This window comes from Molothrus ater, chromosome 5 (assembly GCF_012460135.2).
Source record: "Molothrus ater isolate BHLD 08-10-18 breed brown headed cowbird chromosome 5, BPBGC_Mater_1.1, whole genome shotgun sequence".
In the NCBI taxonomy this organism is placed as follows: domain Eukaryota; kingdom Metazoa; phylum Chordata; class Aves; order Passeriformes; family Icteridae; genus Molothrus; species Molothrus ater.
In genome coordinates, this window is record NC_050482.2 from 6,663,416 (window position 1) to 6,679,058 (window position 15,643).

Below are 15,643 nucleotides of genomic sequence, written 5' to 3' on the forward strand. Positions count from 1 at the left end.
GCCTGTGCTTTCCACCTGTGTGAAAAACGCCAATCACTTTTTTTTTTTTTTAATTTTAAAAGTTTAATAGTAATAAAATGGTTATAAAAATAGGAATACAATTAGAGTAATAATAATTTGGACAATTTGAATTAGGACAATATGAGACAATAGAGACAAAGAGTTACGGATGTCAGGGTACCTTTTTCTGGGCAGCACCAGCCCGAAAAAGGACACACGTTACAAAGGATTAACCCTTAAAAACAATAACCTGTTGAGTATTCATACACTTCATACATGATGCATAAATTCCATTGAAACACAGGATTCTGTCTGGTCAGTGTCAGCTTCTTCCTCTGAATCCTAACAGCAGCTTCGAGGCGGGAAGAAGTCGTTTCTTCTGATAATGAGGCAATAAATTCTTTTTCTCTGAAAGATTGAGGTGTCCTGTGGCTGCTATCTCACTGCGAGTCCTTTCTTAAAAAAAGTATCCTACATATAATAGTTTCTATTTTAACATTTTGTTATAACCTAAAACTATATTTAACACACTACTTAAGAGAATGAATACAGCATAACTTTCTAACACAGCACATATAATATTCATTTTAATATTTGCTGTCGGGATCTTTAGCTTGTCAGAGTGACCCCAAGAAAAGTTAGAAAGTCTCTTTTCCCAGCCCGGTGCTTGAAGGAGTCAGTGCTGTTCATTTCTTGGTGTCAAGGTTGTTTAATGCATCTTATCTATAAAAATTTTTCTCCTGCCCTGCCGAGGTCCGTCCAGCAGGACAGTTCCAGGCACTCTGCCTGCCCCCGGGGCAGTGTTATGTCTTTATACTAAAACTACGTGTACAATGTTTACAATTACTTTCCAATACCTATCACCTATGTTAGACAGTGAGCTTCTACTCTAAACCAATCAAGAAGTGCCAACATCGCAGCAGAAGATGGAGGCCAAGAAGAAGAAGAAGGAGAAAGGCTGGACATGCCCAGATTCCTCTATCTTGTCCCCCTGAATCCCCATTCTAAAAACCCCAAAATCTACTTTTTCACCTTGTGATAAATTCACTATCATTCTACTTAATTTGTCATGGCTTGCAGATCTTCATCTAAGGTTGGTAACTTGCTCCACGGGTCATAATCAAAACCACAGGCATCTTGGGCTCTGTGTCAGTGTCTCTGAGACCCCTGACAGGGGTCTTAGCTGCTCAGGACAGCCAGAGGGATGTCCTGGGTCCTGACATTTGCGAAAAGCCAATCATAAAATACTCATTTTTCACAACCTGCTACTGCTGTACCAACACCGCCTCAGAAACGCCGAAGCCCCGAGTGAGGTGCGGGCAGGTTCCCGCGCCCGGCAGGGCTGAGCCGTGCCTGAGGGGCCGCGCCCGCCCCCCGCGCCGCGCGGAGCACTCCGGGAGCGCGGTCGGTCCTTCGCCGCCGCGGCTGCCCGCCCTCAGCCTGATCCCGCCGCGGCGGCCCCCGCTCCGCGCCCGTCCCGCCGCTCCGGCTCCCCTCGCCTGGGGAAGGGCGCGGGGGGCGCTCCGTGAGGGCGGTACCGCCGTGTCCCCCCCCGGGCGGGGAGGGACGGCCCGTCCGCAGCGCGCGTCACGTGACGGCGGCGACAGCGACGGTGACAGCGCTGGGACCGCGGCCGGGCCGCCACCGCCATGGGCAGTGAGTGCGGACAGAGCCGGGAGGGAGCGGGCCGGGACCGGGGCGGGGAACAGCGGCCCCGGGCAGCGCGGGGAGGACGTGGCCGGTGATGCGGCCCCATGCTCCGGGCGCCGCCGCAGGCAGGGCCGGCGGTGCCGAGCAGCCGCTCCCCGCACAGGGTCGGTGCTGCTGGGCACGGCGTGAGGCCGGGCACTGCTTCGTGGTGGGGTGACGTGTTCCACTCTAGCCCTGCTATATATATATGTATATATATGCACTATATACACTATAGAGCATATATACCCTATGTACACATGCATATGTGTGTATAAGTGTCTAAAGGGCGGGTGTCAAGAGGATGGATCAGGCTCTGCTCAGTGATGCCACCCAGTAAGACAAGAGGCAAAGGGCACAAAGTGATGCCCAGGAAGTTCCACCTGAACACGAGGAGGAATTTCTGTCCTTTGCAGTGCCCAAGCACTGGAGCAGATTGTGCAGAGAGGCTGTGGAGTCTCCCTCACCGGAGATACTCCAGAAGTGTCTGAGCACATCCCTGTGCCCTGTGCTCTGGCATGGCCCTGCCTGAGCAGCGAGGTCAGAGCAGATGAGCCCTGTGCTCCCTTCCTGCCTGACCCATTCCATGATGCTCTGATAGCTTCTTCATGGTGGAGCTTTGCCACCCTCTGTGGACTGAGGTGCACCTTCCAACCAGCTGTGTGAGGCTTGGGATACATAGAGGAGACATATGTCACATCAGAGTGTACATGTAAACGTGGCCCTACAGCCAAAATGTTACTTACAGCGTCATAAATGCATTCTGCAATGTAATAAATGCATCCTCTTTGAAAAGGAGCCAATGGTGGTTTTTTTATGTCTGCCCCAGTGTGTTGGGGCTGGAAATAATGTTCAAGTTTTGAAGGCAAATTCCCTACCAAGCACATATTTGATTTTTTCTGCCCCTAAATTGACTTCATTTTTTGCCCAGAAAAAGAGCTCAAACTGTTGAGCTTTTCTGTGTTTCTGAAGGGGAAACTGTGAAGAGAGATGTACTAAAACTAAAATAAAACCTCCAGAAGTTCCAATCAGAAAAAGTGTTGCACTTATTTAAATTACAATTTCTAAATATTTTTTAATGATTGAACTATTTTTTCAGCTAAATACTTGAATAAATCCAAAATTCTAATCTCTGCATGGATACCTTTTGATGTCAGTCTCTTTCTGTGTTTAACTAGCACAGGCTGATACTAGGTCATTTATTTTTAGATGGAATACAATTCAGTTCACTTCTGGTGATACATACAACACCAATCCTCTAAAATTATTCCAGCTTTGGAAAAAAGAATGAGCCAGATCTGGTTAGAACACGAATTCTGTTTCACATTTTTGCCCTGTTTTCAGCTGTTTTAAGAAGAGGGTATTAGTTTTCAGACAGTTTTGGAAGCTAAATAAAGTTCTGTGAAGTTTTATAAGTTCATTAAGTGTTCATTAATATATTTTTCTGTCTTCTTTTGTGCGTGTGTTTGTTTTTCTGAACAGTAAAATTTTTAGAAGTCATTAAGCCATTCTGTGCAGTGTTACCTGAAATCCAGAAACCGGAAAGAAAAGTGAGTGCCACATTATGTTCTTACTTTTATTAGTTCACAGGGGAGGGAATATTATGATATTTTAGTCCAGGCTCCAATATAGATACAGACAGGGGGCCCCAAAGTAGAACATATTCTTTGGAGCAGGGGGAGACACATAGTGAGGTAAAACATTACTGTGATGATGAATTCTGACCACCTTTCTGGTAAGTAGTTCCCTTTGGTAATGATGCTAACTCATTTTTTAAAAATATCTCAATTCTAGACTAAGTTTATTTAGTTTCAGCTTCATGTGATCTATTTTAACATACAAGGACAGAGTCTTCAAGCTCTGTTTTCCTGTGGATCCCACTGTTGGCTTTGAGCTGGGCTGTATATTACTTGTAAAAGGATTGTTCTGTAGATCAGGAAGCACAAATTTAATTCTCCCCTTCCCACAAAGTATTTCTTACAGCCATAGCTGTGATTGACCTTGCTGAGGTGGGAGAGTGATCTGTGGTACAGTTCAGGTAATTGCCCTGTTCACCTTCTGGATGTGACATTTCTCTTTGATCTGACGTCAATGAACTCCACTCATTTACAGCTGATCTCTCTCATCCTCTAGCCCTTGAAACCCCTCCCACTTCTTGACACATTTTCTAGATTAAAAATAGGTAATTTCTACAGATCAGAAAGAGACCTGCCTTGTCCAAAAAAAAAAAAAAAACCCAACCAAACACCATTTTTGCTTTCAAAACAAGCAAGCACATATTGCCCACGTGACAATCTAATTAAAGTAACAAATTGACTTGTCATGGCTATTGTCATGACTTCCATGAAAATTCCTTAAGAGCTAAATGTTGGGGTTTATATTCTTAAAAGGGAAAGCTTAACTGGGAACATGGCACCATCTCAGAGAATCCTCTTTGGTTAATGAGAGGTTCCCAAAGGTTGGACCTGGATGTAGAGGTGTTTGTGCCAGTGACTACAGCTGAGCCTGCTGAGTTGAATGGAGAAGATACAGTAAAAAATTATGATTATGGCCCTCTGGAATTGATTTTTTCAAAAAACTGGGATTTACCCCCTGAGTCTTTGCTCCATCTAGTTGCTTTCCAGCATCCTTCAGCTTTGGGGCAGGTTTCTAAACAAATTATTTAGGCCAGACAAAGGCTTTTTCAGAGCAGGAGTCTCCAGAGCCAGACCCCCCATGCTCAGGTTTGGATACACCAGGTCTGCTTAGCTGGTGCCCATCTTTGTTTCTGCGGTGGGGAACCTTGGTGCAATCTTTGGTGCTGATTTATGGCACATCTGTGATTAGTTGGTCACAGCCATCCCATTTTTGTCTTGTGAGATGAGTGAGAAGAGAAGGCTGACACAAACCTACAGGCACTGATGTTTCTGTAAAGCTCACTGGCAGATGTTATTTGCCAGAGAGGCAGAGGGGCTTGATCTCTCCTTGTTGCCCATCATCAGATGAAGGATGGCCAGAGAGGTGCCAAGATTGCTGTCCTGTCTATTTGGGTCACTTTGTCTTTACTGCTATTTTGGTCACTGTCTAGACAATGGCTGCCAGTTGCCAGCTTTGTACAAATTTAAAGTGAAAATGTAATTGGGAACATTTCAGTCGTGTTCCTTGATTCTGTGTAGTTTATCAACAGATTTAGGTCATTCCATGTAACTCTAGTTCTCTGTAATTCAGTGTTTTCTTGCAAGCTGTCACAGGCAGATATGACCAGTAATGGTTTTAGTGGAGTGGTTTAAGGCCAGGACAAGAAATTCAGATAAATAGAAAAAGAGATTAATTTTCATTAAACATGTATTGATTGTTAAATGAAGATGATGTTTTGATTCAGTTGGGCTCTCACTGAATCACTTTGCTGTTCTTGTTGATGAGGAAAGTGGTTTCTTCTGTCTCTAGGGAGTGTTGCTTTTGTGTTTTGGCCAACTTGATTAACAAAAGTGATTGCTGCTGTTGTAGTTAGTAGAATGGGCTCGTATTTCCCTCATGCACAGATTTGCTAAGTAGAACACACTGTTCAGAGCACCAAGATGATAATGCTCAAGTCCCTTCATTTTCACATGATTTAAGAAAAATGTCAGAGGAAGAAAATGTCCAATTGAATCAGATCAGATGGTGAAAAATTTACTGTCCCTGTGCTTGTTAGCATTTGTGGCTGGAATATTTTGGTACCACTCTGTATTTTGCCATTCCTGACATATGGGTTTGGATGACTCCTTTTTCTTTTTGTCATCTTGACTCACAGAGACTGTTTTCCTTGTGAATAACTGCGATTTGGGTGATGCAGAATTCCTCTAATGCTCATATTCACCACACTTAAGAGACAGAACCAGAGCAGTTCTAGACCTTCACTGATGCCTCTGAAGCCAAGTTTAACTGTGAGGCTGTAGGGATAATTTGGCTGAGCATTTTTGGTTCTAGAAGTCTGTGCTTAAAGTCTGGATTGTGGAGTTCAGACTTGGTAAAATGGGTCAGCACTGCATAGGGTAACACAAGGTATTGTTTGGATTTATTTGCTGCTGTCACTATTTTTCTTTTTATAACTCTGTGCTGTAAGTATTTTTAGCATCTGTCCTCTTTTAAGAGTGAGGCAGTAGCAGGAAATAAATTAAATTACCTGATTATTTTGCTTCCAAGTGCATGGTTTCACTCATAAAGATGTAGACTACATTCTGGGTTTTCTTTGCTTGATGACCTGTGCTGCTGCTGCACTGGTTTGTGGTTTCTCATTTGTGGGTGTTCTGTAGCCATTAAACCAGGCACTAATCCTTTTTCTTGTTACTTCACAGGCAGATTCGGTGGTTGGAGGCAGAGAGCTCCAACCATTTCTGCTGTATCTCTCTTATGTGTTAGTTCATGTCATGTTTTAGTAGCTGCTCTGCACTTGTCTACAGTGAACACACCTAACCCTCAGGTTTGCACTCCCTGGAGGAGAGGTGGGAACTTGAACACAACCCTGCATCCCAGCTCCCTCTGCTCTCAAGTGCATTTCTTTCTGCCTCATGCTTTGAGTAATCCTCTGACTCAAACCTAAATCTTGTGGTTCTTCTCTTCTTGCACCTGCCACTAATTACAGGCACCTCAAATGTTGTGACTCTGAGATACTCTTCAGTGAATTAATCACTAGTGATCATTGATCTGGCATTCTTTTTAAAGTACATCAATAAAAAGATTTTGGAGGAAAACAAAGAATATTTAAAAATCATTTTCTGGTGTATGTCCATGAACATAATGATGAATTTAAAGCTTTCTTTAACAGCCTTTGAAAAACTTAATTCTAAATATTTTGAATTGCTGTTGAAAACTCACAGTTCTTCTGGTTTCAATCCTATGTCTTCACAACAGTTCAACCCCTCTATAAACTTCATATTGCTTTAGTTTAATAATTCCCAGCCTTACAAAACTTCTGTTGAAGCCTAGAGCACTAGGTACTGAAGATAAGTTTTTTGCATTAATCTTTCATGTTTGCTCTGGTAAGTCCATGATTTCTGCCATGCTGTTGCTCTTCTGTAAATACCCACTATATTAGAATACTGTAGATTAAATATATTCTAGTGACTGAATGCCTGCCAGTCCCACATAAGTTACCTTTGTCTCTCTCTCTAAAATCTGAAATCATATTAAAAATACATTCCAATGAGGGGTGATACTTTCTGGTTCAAAATCTTTGCATTGAATTCTGAGTGATGACAGCATTTAGTACTGTTGTGAGAGTGCAGTGGAAGTTCTGCCTACAGTGAACATGTTTGTGTCTCCACTCTGTCCTGTAGATCCAGTTCAGAGAGAAGGTACTATGGACAGCCATCACACTCTTCATTTTCCTAGTGTGCTGCCAGGTAGGTATTGATACCATCTGTGGTCAGAAAATGTGTGTTCTGTACATAAAAAGTACCCTGAAAGCATGAGATGTTCTTGTTTTATGTTGACCTACCAGTTTCAGCTTTTGTTTTTATATTAAAGTATTTAAAGTTCAGTTCAAAAAACCTGTTTCTCTGAAATAGTGTTTAGTGTTGATCATAGATGTTTTTAGAAACTAAAGCTTTATATTTAGTCAGAAATACATAATGTTTTTTTCTTGTTACGAAGTCCTATCAAATGATGATAGTGGCTGCAGGGTAAAGAGTCAAGGTAATTATTTATTGAGCAGCCTAAACAAGCCAAGCAATTCAATGCATTGTTTGCCCTCTGTTCATTTAAATTCTAGCACTCACAAAGGTGAAAACTAAATCAAAGTGACTTTTTACCAAATTCCTCTTCAACAAGCTGATGGATTGTAAAGACTGGAGGAAAATGTTTTTGTGAAGTGTTTGAAGTTGAAACGTAAAACTTGTTTTTTGTGAATATCCTGGTAAAGTTGTGAGCTAAAGCCCTTTCAAAATGTGAGCTAAAGTAAAGTTGTGAGCTAAAGCCTGTCTTTGTAAACATTTATGTGATCTTTTTTAGTTGTTGGCATTCCTAAAACCCGTGCTTGGCTTGTAAACAGGGGAGGCTTTTGTTGTTGTTCTTTAAAAATGTTTTTTTTAAAAAAACCTGGATAATGAAGAAAATGAGAATCCATGCATTACTTGATATACATTTTTAGGGACTTACAGATCTATGTCTTGGAAGATTCAAAACAAACTGTACATTTCAGAATTAGCTTGTGTTTATTAATGCAGCCATTCCAGACTACAGAGCAGTAGTTTAATAGTTTTTGTTTTCAGCTCTGAAGGACTGTTTAAAGGCTAAAACCCAGCTCTTGTACCTATCTGGTTTTTGGGAGGAAGTGGGGAGATAGCAGAGCTAGAACAACCTGTAGTTTTTCTGGGTTTACTAGCAGCTGGATGTATGCATAACTAGAGTTTTGCATCTGTGTGAGAGAAGTATATTCACAGTAGTTGAATAAGGAAAACAGATAGTTCAGACTAGAGTTTTCAGAAAATGATCCCTAAGATTGCCTGGTTGTTACTCTACTGTTTGGTGATTAGCAAGAGTTTTAAAGAGCTCAAAATCCCTCAGTATTGACATACAGAATATTGGAAGATTTGTATGAACATGTTTAGTATTGACAGTTCCATGTAGGATATTTCAAAACATATCTAAACTTCTTCCTTTTAGGGGTTTCTGCTTTTTCCTGTGGAAGGGTCTTAGTTTAGTCCTCTGAGTTATGCCCCAGTTGGAGGATTAAAAGAGATGGTGTCAATACTTCTGGTTTAATTAAAAAAAAAATTAACCAATGTAACAGTTGAATCATTACATGTTAAGGTTTTGTATGAATGCATGCTAATTGTGTGTATCTGTTTAATGCTGTTGTGCACTTTGATAGATCCCTTTGTTTGGAATCATGTCATCAGATTCTGCAGACCCCTTCTATTGGATGAGAGTCATTCTTGCATCAAACAGAGGTTGGTACTCACTCCTTTCTCTGTTTTCTGTTGGGATAAACAGCCCAGGAGGAAAACAGCTGGCTGTTAAATTCCACAGCACCCAGATGTCAGGTTGGAACACTTTGTAAAGTTCTTAACACAGATAGAATCAAAATTGGTACTTGAGCAGCGCTTCTTGTTAGGAATGGGATTTCTTTTTGATGCAGATGAGATTAATATTGATTCACAAGTTTTGGGATGATTCCATTCAGGATTTTAGAGCTTTCTCTTTCTAACTAATATGTGGGACTGGGAATCAATCTCCTGACTTACCAGTTAGGAGCTGCACTAATGTGCAGTGCAGGAGTGTTGTTTAGGAACTGCCTCACCTTTGCAAGTCAGTTACACTTCCTAATAGTTTGGCAGTATTATGGGTGAGTAGTTTTCTAGATGGGAAAGCTGAAGGCAGAGATGATCAGGCATAAACTTTAGCAAAACTAAACTAACACCTTTAGGAAGAGTAAAGTGGAACACAACCAAATGTATAAGATTCAAACCAATGCTAGAAGTCTGAAACTTAAGATGGGTGACCAGTCATGCCTGACTCTAAATGAGGACACTGATCTCATCTGTAGCTTGGAAAATTGGCTGGAAGGAAGAAAATCACTGGAACCCTCTAATGTGAAGGTAGTGCTTACTTAGGAATAGTAAATTTTGTTACCAGTGAGGATAGTAAGGTAAAGAAATTCTCTACTTCAAATTCTCCTGCAGAGTTTGCAGAATTTGTGTGTCCCTAGCAGTGTGTGATACTAAATATGCTGTCTACTACCCAAACAGAATGGGAACAGCGGCCAAGAAAAGGCTAGAGAGATTGAAAGCAATAAAAAACAGGAGTGGGAAATGGAGTTTTCACTTCAGTCAACTGACTAGAAGTCATTGGAGGATGGGAGGTGAATCTTAAAGTTTTTGACATCTAATTTTCTGGCTGCTGGAGGAATAGAGATTTCCATGACAGATGATGTAATATTTTACACGGAAACTCCAGGATACAAGTATGAAAGAACCAAATTATCATATTAATTTAATGCTTTCCCTCTTTGAATTGTATACATTTGGGAGTTGGTACCTCAGTGGCACAGTGCCAGTGAGTTGGCAGAGTTAAGAGCAGCTTAATGATGGTCTTTGTTTTGTTAAGAACTAATCCTAAACTCTCAGCTGGAGCCAGTGATTCAAAGGGCAGTGTTCTCAGAAACTGTGGATCTGCAGCATATTTTTGTGGTCTGCAAAATTAAACTGTTGGAAAATGTGACATTGAAGCACTGACAGAGTAACCAACCAGGGACAAGATGCTGTCCAGGGAAAGGTTCCTTGAGGATGTGCCAACAAAGCTGAGCTTCAGTGTGCATTGGCCTTCAGTGTTAGCACAGTTTCACAAAAATATTTGTAATTAAAAACTACCTGGGTTTTCCATGCTGCCTTCAAAATTACAGGTTCTAACACAGCGGCCTTTGTGAGGCCATAACTGTCTTTGTTTTGTCATACCTGTACAGGAACATACATATTGGAAGCATTATTAGAAATATTTGTTATAGGTCAGGAACCTTTGAAGAGGCCTAATGCTTCAGGAGAGGTGCTGGAATGGCAGATGTTTTCATTTTTCTTCTTTTCTAGGTACTTTGATGGAACTGGGTATCTCACCCATTGTGACATCAGGTTTGATCATGCAGCTGCTGGCAGGAGCAAAGATCATTGAAGTTGGTGATACTCCAAAAGACAGAGCCTTGTTCAATGGAGCTCAGAAATGTAAGCACTGTTCCAACTGAAATTACTGAGTGTATTTTAATCTTGGGAAAGCAGCCTGCCTAAATGATAATAGATATGAGATTTCTTTGGTAGGTGACTTCAGATTTTTTTAAAGGATTTGCTTTCTCTCTGTTTTAGTATTTGGGATGATTATTACCATTGGGCAAGCCATTGTGTATGTTATGACTGGAATGTATGGAGATCCTGCTGAAATGGGTGCTGGAATTTGTCTTCTTATTATAATTCAGGTTTGTAAAGAGCTATTTTGTGTGTAACTGAGACTGGTTAGAGACAGTATAGCTGGAAGGAAAAATCTTTCTGTGTCTGGGTGACTTCAGTTTATTCATTTTTAATGCTGCAAAGCATCATTACTTGTATCTGTGAGAGATATGAGAAAATAATATATGAGAAATTCTAAATATTCCATAAAGGAGGAGAATGCTGGGATAGTAAGTATCAGATGTATTTCAGGTAGGAGTGGTGCTTAATTGAAAATACAGGAATTGGTGGCTATAAAAACTACAGGAATTCCAGTGGCTGCTCTTCAGTGCTGTGGAGGAATTCTGACTAAATGGCACAGCTGCAGCTTTGAGACATTCTCCTGCAGAACAGAACAGTAAAGGCACAAACTTTAACTTTTTTTAGAAAAAAAGTTATTACTGAGTAATCTGTTTGCTGTGTCTGCCTTGAAAAAAGGCACAGAGGTCATTGCCAGGTGAGATGTGCAGGCATTGGTTAGAAACAGTGCATGAAGGACATTTAGATAAAAGACTTAATGATCACTCTCCAACATGATGAAAATACTGAAGCAGGGAATTAGTACACAACTCTTGACTTGATTTATTCTTCTTTCTGCTCAGTTTTGTTTCTTTTCTCACAGCTGTTTGTGGCTGGTTTGATTGTGTTGCTGCTAGATGAGTTGCTACAGAAAGGTTATGGATTGGGGTCTGGTATTTCCCTGTTTATTGCTACCAACATCTGTGAAACCATTGTCTGGAAAGCTTTCAGTCCCACTACCATCAACACTGGCAGAGGTATGTGTGCTGTTACAGTCAGTCACAACATGCTTCAGTGGGTGTATACTACATATAAACTATCAGATTTTTATTGGATGGCATTTTTAAAAAGTTCTCATGTGGGGTGATTGGCTTCTGAAGTCAGTTGTCCAATTAACACTGAAGATGAAAATGTCTAATTTACATGGAGATTAATACAAGTTTGCCTTTGCTGATTTGAAGTGCAGCAATTGAAATGGGACTTCAGGCCCCTTGAAGGAAAATTTTTGGATTTCCAAACTGAAGTCATCTTGTTTTAGCATCACTTAGTCCATGGAAATAGAGAAGATAGGAAATGCTGTACACTCAGAGGAGCTGTTTGTGATCCAGCTGTTGTTTGTGGCTATAGGATGCTTTTGTAGTTGGTGCCTCTGAATTCCTTTAAGCTGGTTTGATTCTTCAGAGGCTGCAGTCTCTTCATTCCACAGCCAGTCTTTGACAACATCTGGTTGTTCTGAGACCCCTGAAATAGCACCTTAAGACACAGCATCAGGAAATTAACTCATTTACTGCATTCATTTGAAATCCTGAGCCATGATTTTAGTAGTTCTGTTTTACTAGTTCTAAAAGCTATTTTTCACCTTGTATATTATTTCCTCCTTCTGAACATCCTCCTACTCCCAGAAAAGAAGGGAAGAGAGTATTCTTTCAAGTGTGTCTTTGATCATTTTGTTTCATTTTGTTTTGTTTTTCTAACCAAGAATAATGGTTTTTTAGATCATTCCACATTTCATAACCTAGAAAAGAGTCCTATGTTGTGACATATTTGTTATGACAGGATCCATGTCCTATTGTATCAGATTTTCTGTGTGCCATAATTAGTATTTCAAAAAGAAAGGTACTTAAAAAAAAAGTTTTTAATTTGCAGATTAACCTTTCTTTCCCTTTCTTGCCTCATGCAGGAACAGAGTTTGAGGGTGCTGTGATTGCCTTGTTCCATCTCCTGGCCACACGAACTGACAAGGTCCGGGCTTTGCGGGAGGCTTTTTACCGACAGAATCTGCCCAATCTCATGAACCTGATTGCTACAGTGTTTGTGTTTGCTGTAGTCATCTATTTCCAGGTAAAACTCCTCACAGCAGCTCTGCACAGGTGGAAGTGCACCCTGGACACTGCAGTCATTGGGAAAAGATGGGAAGGTTTAAGCCAGAGTAACTGAAGTATCTTAGCTTTGAGAAATGAACTCTTTTTATTTCATTAACAATTACCTCTGTGACAGTAAAGCTGTAAAATTCTACACCCAGGCCTAGTTGCACTCAGTGTAACCTCACATTCCATTAAATGCCATACACACTATGGGAATATTTTTAATAAAATGGATTCTGGTACTGCAGTACAGTAGTTGCATCACACTAATAATATTCTTAATATTCATCATTGACTGAAAAGGATACTTTTGGACAGAGCTGGAGAATTTTGCTTCTTTGGGGTGTGTAGTTTATCACATTTTCCGTAATTTTCTTGAAACATTTAATTAGTGTTTCTTTTTAAATCTAAGTATCTGCCAAAGTGGACACTAAAGGAGGATCAGTGTGGAGATAATGGGGACGAGGGCAGCTAAAATGTAATTTTTAAGATTTTTTTTTTTTTTAAGTTGTTGAGTTTGAGTTTTGGGGGGAAAAAAAACCAACCAAAAAAAACCCCCAAAACCAGGTTTTCAAGTTCATGTGGCTTTTCTTGGGTCTACTCAGAAAAGGTCCTGCCCCAAAAAACTACCCAAGAGCCTGCTGGTAACTGGCTAGTTCAGTTGGAAGCGTGACAGGCTTTTATCAACCCCTAAGCTATAAAATGTATTTTACAGGAGTACCAGTTAGCAGATGAGAAACCATGTTTATGTGAAAAGAATGTAATACAACCAAGCAGTAACACTTTTAAATCCTTAAAATCTGTAATCCAGACTGTAGCAGAAAGCCTTTGGGCTTTACTGTCTCAGACCTTGCAGTCCTTGTTTATCTACTAAGAGCTGCATGGTCAGGAATAGCTTTGGGGCATTGTGGGAGTACCTTGTGTCTCAGAGGTGAGCCCTGGTGCATTTGTGTTCTTTTCCCAGGGGTTCCGAGTGGATTTGCCCATCAAGTCTGCACGGTACCGTGGGCAGTACAGCAGCTATCCCATCAAGCTGTTCTACACCTCCAACATTCCCATCATTCTGCAGTCTGCCTTGGTGTCAAACCTCTATGTCATTTCCCAGATGTTGTCTGTTCGTTTCAGTGGCAACTTCTTGGTGAACTTACTGGGACAGTGGGCAGTGAGTATTTGATCACATTTTAGCTGTGTAGAATTATTTGCATTTTTACTTTGATGTGAATCCTTGGTATTTAACCAACTGGAATACTTACTTTTTTTTACATTTGTATATAGAAGCTGTTTCAAACATCAAAGAGGAATTCCTCTACTATTACAGCATACAAATGTGGGAAGTCTGTGAAAAATAATTTATTGCCTTTTTCTTCCCCTCTCAGGATGTCAGTGGAGGTGGCCCTGCTCGCTCTTACCCTGTTGGTGGCCTGTGCTACTACTTGTCTCCTCCAGAATCCATGGGTGCAATATTTGAGGATCCTGTCCATGTAATAGTTTATATAATATTTATGTTGGGATCCTGTGCATTCTTCTCCAAGACTTGGATCGAGGTGTCTGGCTCATCAGCAAAAGATGTAGGTGTTCTACCTTAATGGTTTTCAAACAGTGCTTCTGGTTTAGAACTGACCCCAGCTACTGACTGATCAGTTTATCCCAGTAAACATCAAGTAACTGTGAAACACTGCAGTAGTTTCATAAAATAATGTTTTCTGCAGGTTGCCAAGCAACTCAAAGAACAGCAAATGGTGATGAGAGGCCACAGGGATACATCAATGGTTCATGAGCTTAACAGGTAAGGAAGTGCTGACTTCCAGCTGGGTGGTGAAGAGTGCTGGGGAAGTGTCAACTAGAGCAGGGATTGCTGGAAAAATCTCCTACCTGTTTCCACTGCAGAAGGGAAGATTCTTCCCATTCAGCTGTTGCCTTTCTTAGTTATGTAAAAGAAGTTACAGCAGCAATTAGAGATTAACCTGTACTTTTTTTTTTAAGTGACATAATAAGGGATTCTGAATCTCTTCCATGTTTGTCAAAGAAAGATACCTTGGTTATTACCTCCTTCTTCTCTGATTTTTTCCTTTCTTACAGATACATCCCTACAGCAGCTGCATTTGGTGGTTTGTGCATCGGTGCCCTTTCAGTACTGGCTGACTTTCTAGGAGCCATTGGCTCTGGCACTGGCATTCTGCTTGCAGTCACTATTATTTATCAGTATTTTGAAATATTTGTAAAAGAACAAGCTGAAGTTGGAGGAGTAGGTGCATTATTTTTCTAGATGTCCAAATATTTCATGGTTTGTGTGAAAGGGAAGGTATTTTGACAACATGCGTCATTTAGTCCAATAATGCTATTTTCTTTTTACTTGTTTTCAAGTGCTACGTGTCCCATTACTGTAATGGGCATTGAGCAATGCCTGTGTGCAGCATTAGTACCAGCTGCCTTAAGAATAAAGTTTACATTATCTTGTTTAAGTATTATCTAGTGTTGCCTGTAATGCTGGAAACAATTCATCTACCTTGCTGTTCAGACACTACAGTGAGATTGTAAAATGTATCAGTTTGAGAGCCGGTAAAAGTCTTTGCACAGAGCAGTAAAGTGTTAAATTAATTCCCCTGTCCCTAACAGAAAAAAACCAAACCCCTGAGTTCAGAGTGCCACGTGCCAGTATTCCTGACAAAATTTATTTGTATCTGTATTTTACATTAATTTTTTATACTTTTTTAAACCGCATTTCCCCACCACTGAACTCAGCACTCCTTATTCCTTTGCCGTGCCTCCACCCAGGCACCTTGCTCTGAGCTCTGAGGGTGGCAAGCAAACCTTTCCTGGCGGCTGATACTGTCTCACCTGTGAGCTGGCTCTGGCTGTGGGCATCTGCTGTGCCCAGGGCTGATCTGCTGTGGGGCAGCCTGGCAGCCACAGCCCTGCCCAGCAGTTCTGTTCAACCATGTACTTGTGAAAACTGTGCCACTGAAACTTCATGTCCACTTCGCTTTTGTGAGTCTAAAGAACGAGGCCTGGTTCCTGAAGCAGTTCATAGGAGGGAAAAGGGGGAATGGGGAGTTCCTGCTGAAAATTTGTCGCACTTTACAGCGGCGATGTAACAAATGTAAGCGTTAGACAATAAACTTATTTAATTAAACTCTC

The 15,643-nt window shown here is 41.0% G+C and overlaps 1 protein-coding gene across 1 annotated transcript; it reads left to right on the plus strand.

Annotated features, from left to right (window-relative positions):
- The first annotated feature begins 1,453 nt into the window (after window positions 1-1,453).
- On the plus strand, window positions 1,454-15,643 carry SEC61A2 (SEC61 translocon subunit alpha 2). Its single transcript, XM_036401655.2, has 12 exons — window positions 1,454-1,656; window positions 3,172-3,239; window positions 6,987-7,052; window positions 8,522-8,600; window positions 10,233-10,364; window positions 10,503-10,612; window positions 11,245-11,398; window positions 12,322-12,482; window positions 13,470-13,667; window positions 13,882-14,073; window positions 14,215-14,291; window positions 14,585-15,643. Exons 1-12 carry the CDS (start codon window positions 1,650-1,652, stop codon window positions 14,769-14,771), a joined length of 1,431 nt encoding a protein of 476 aa, XP_036257548.1. The 5' UTR covers window positions 1,454-1,649; the 3' UTR covers window positions 14,772-15,643.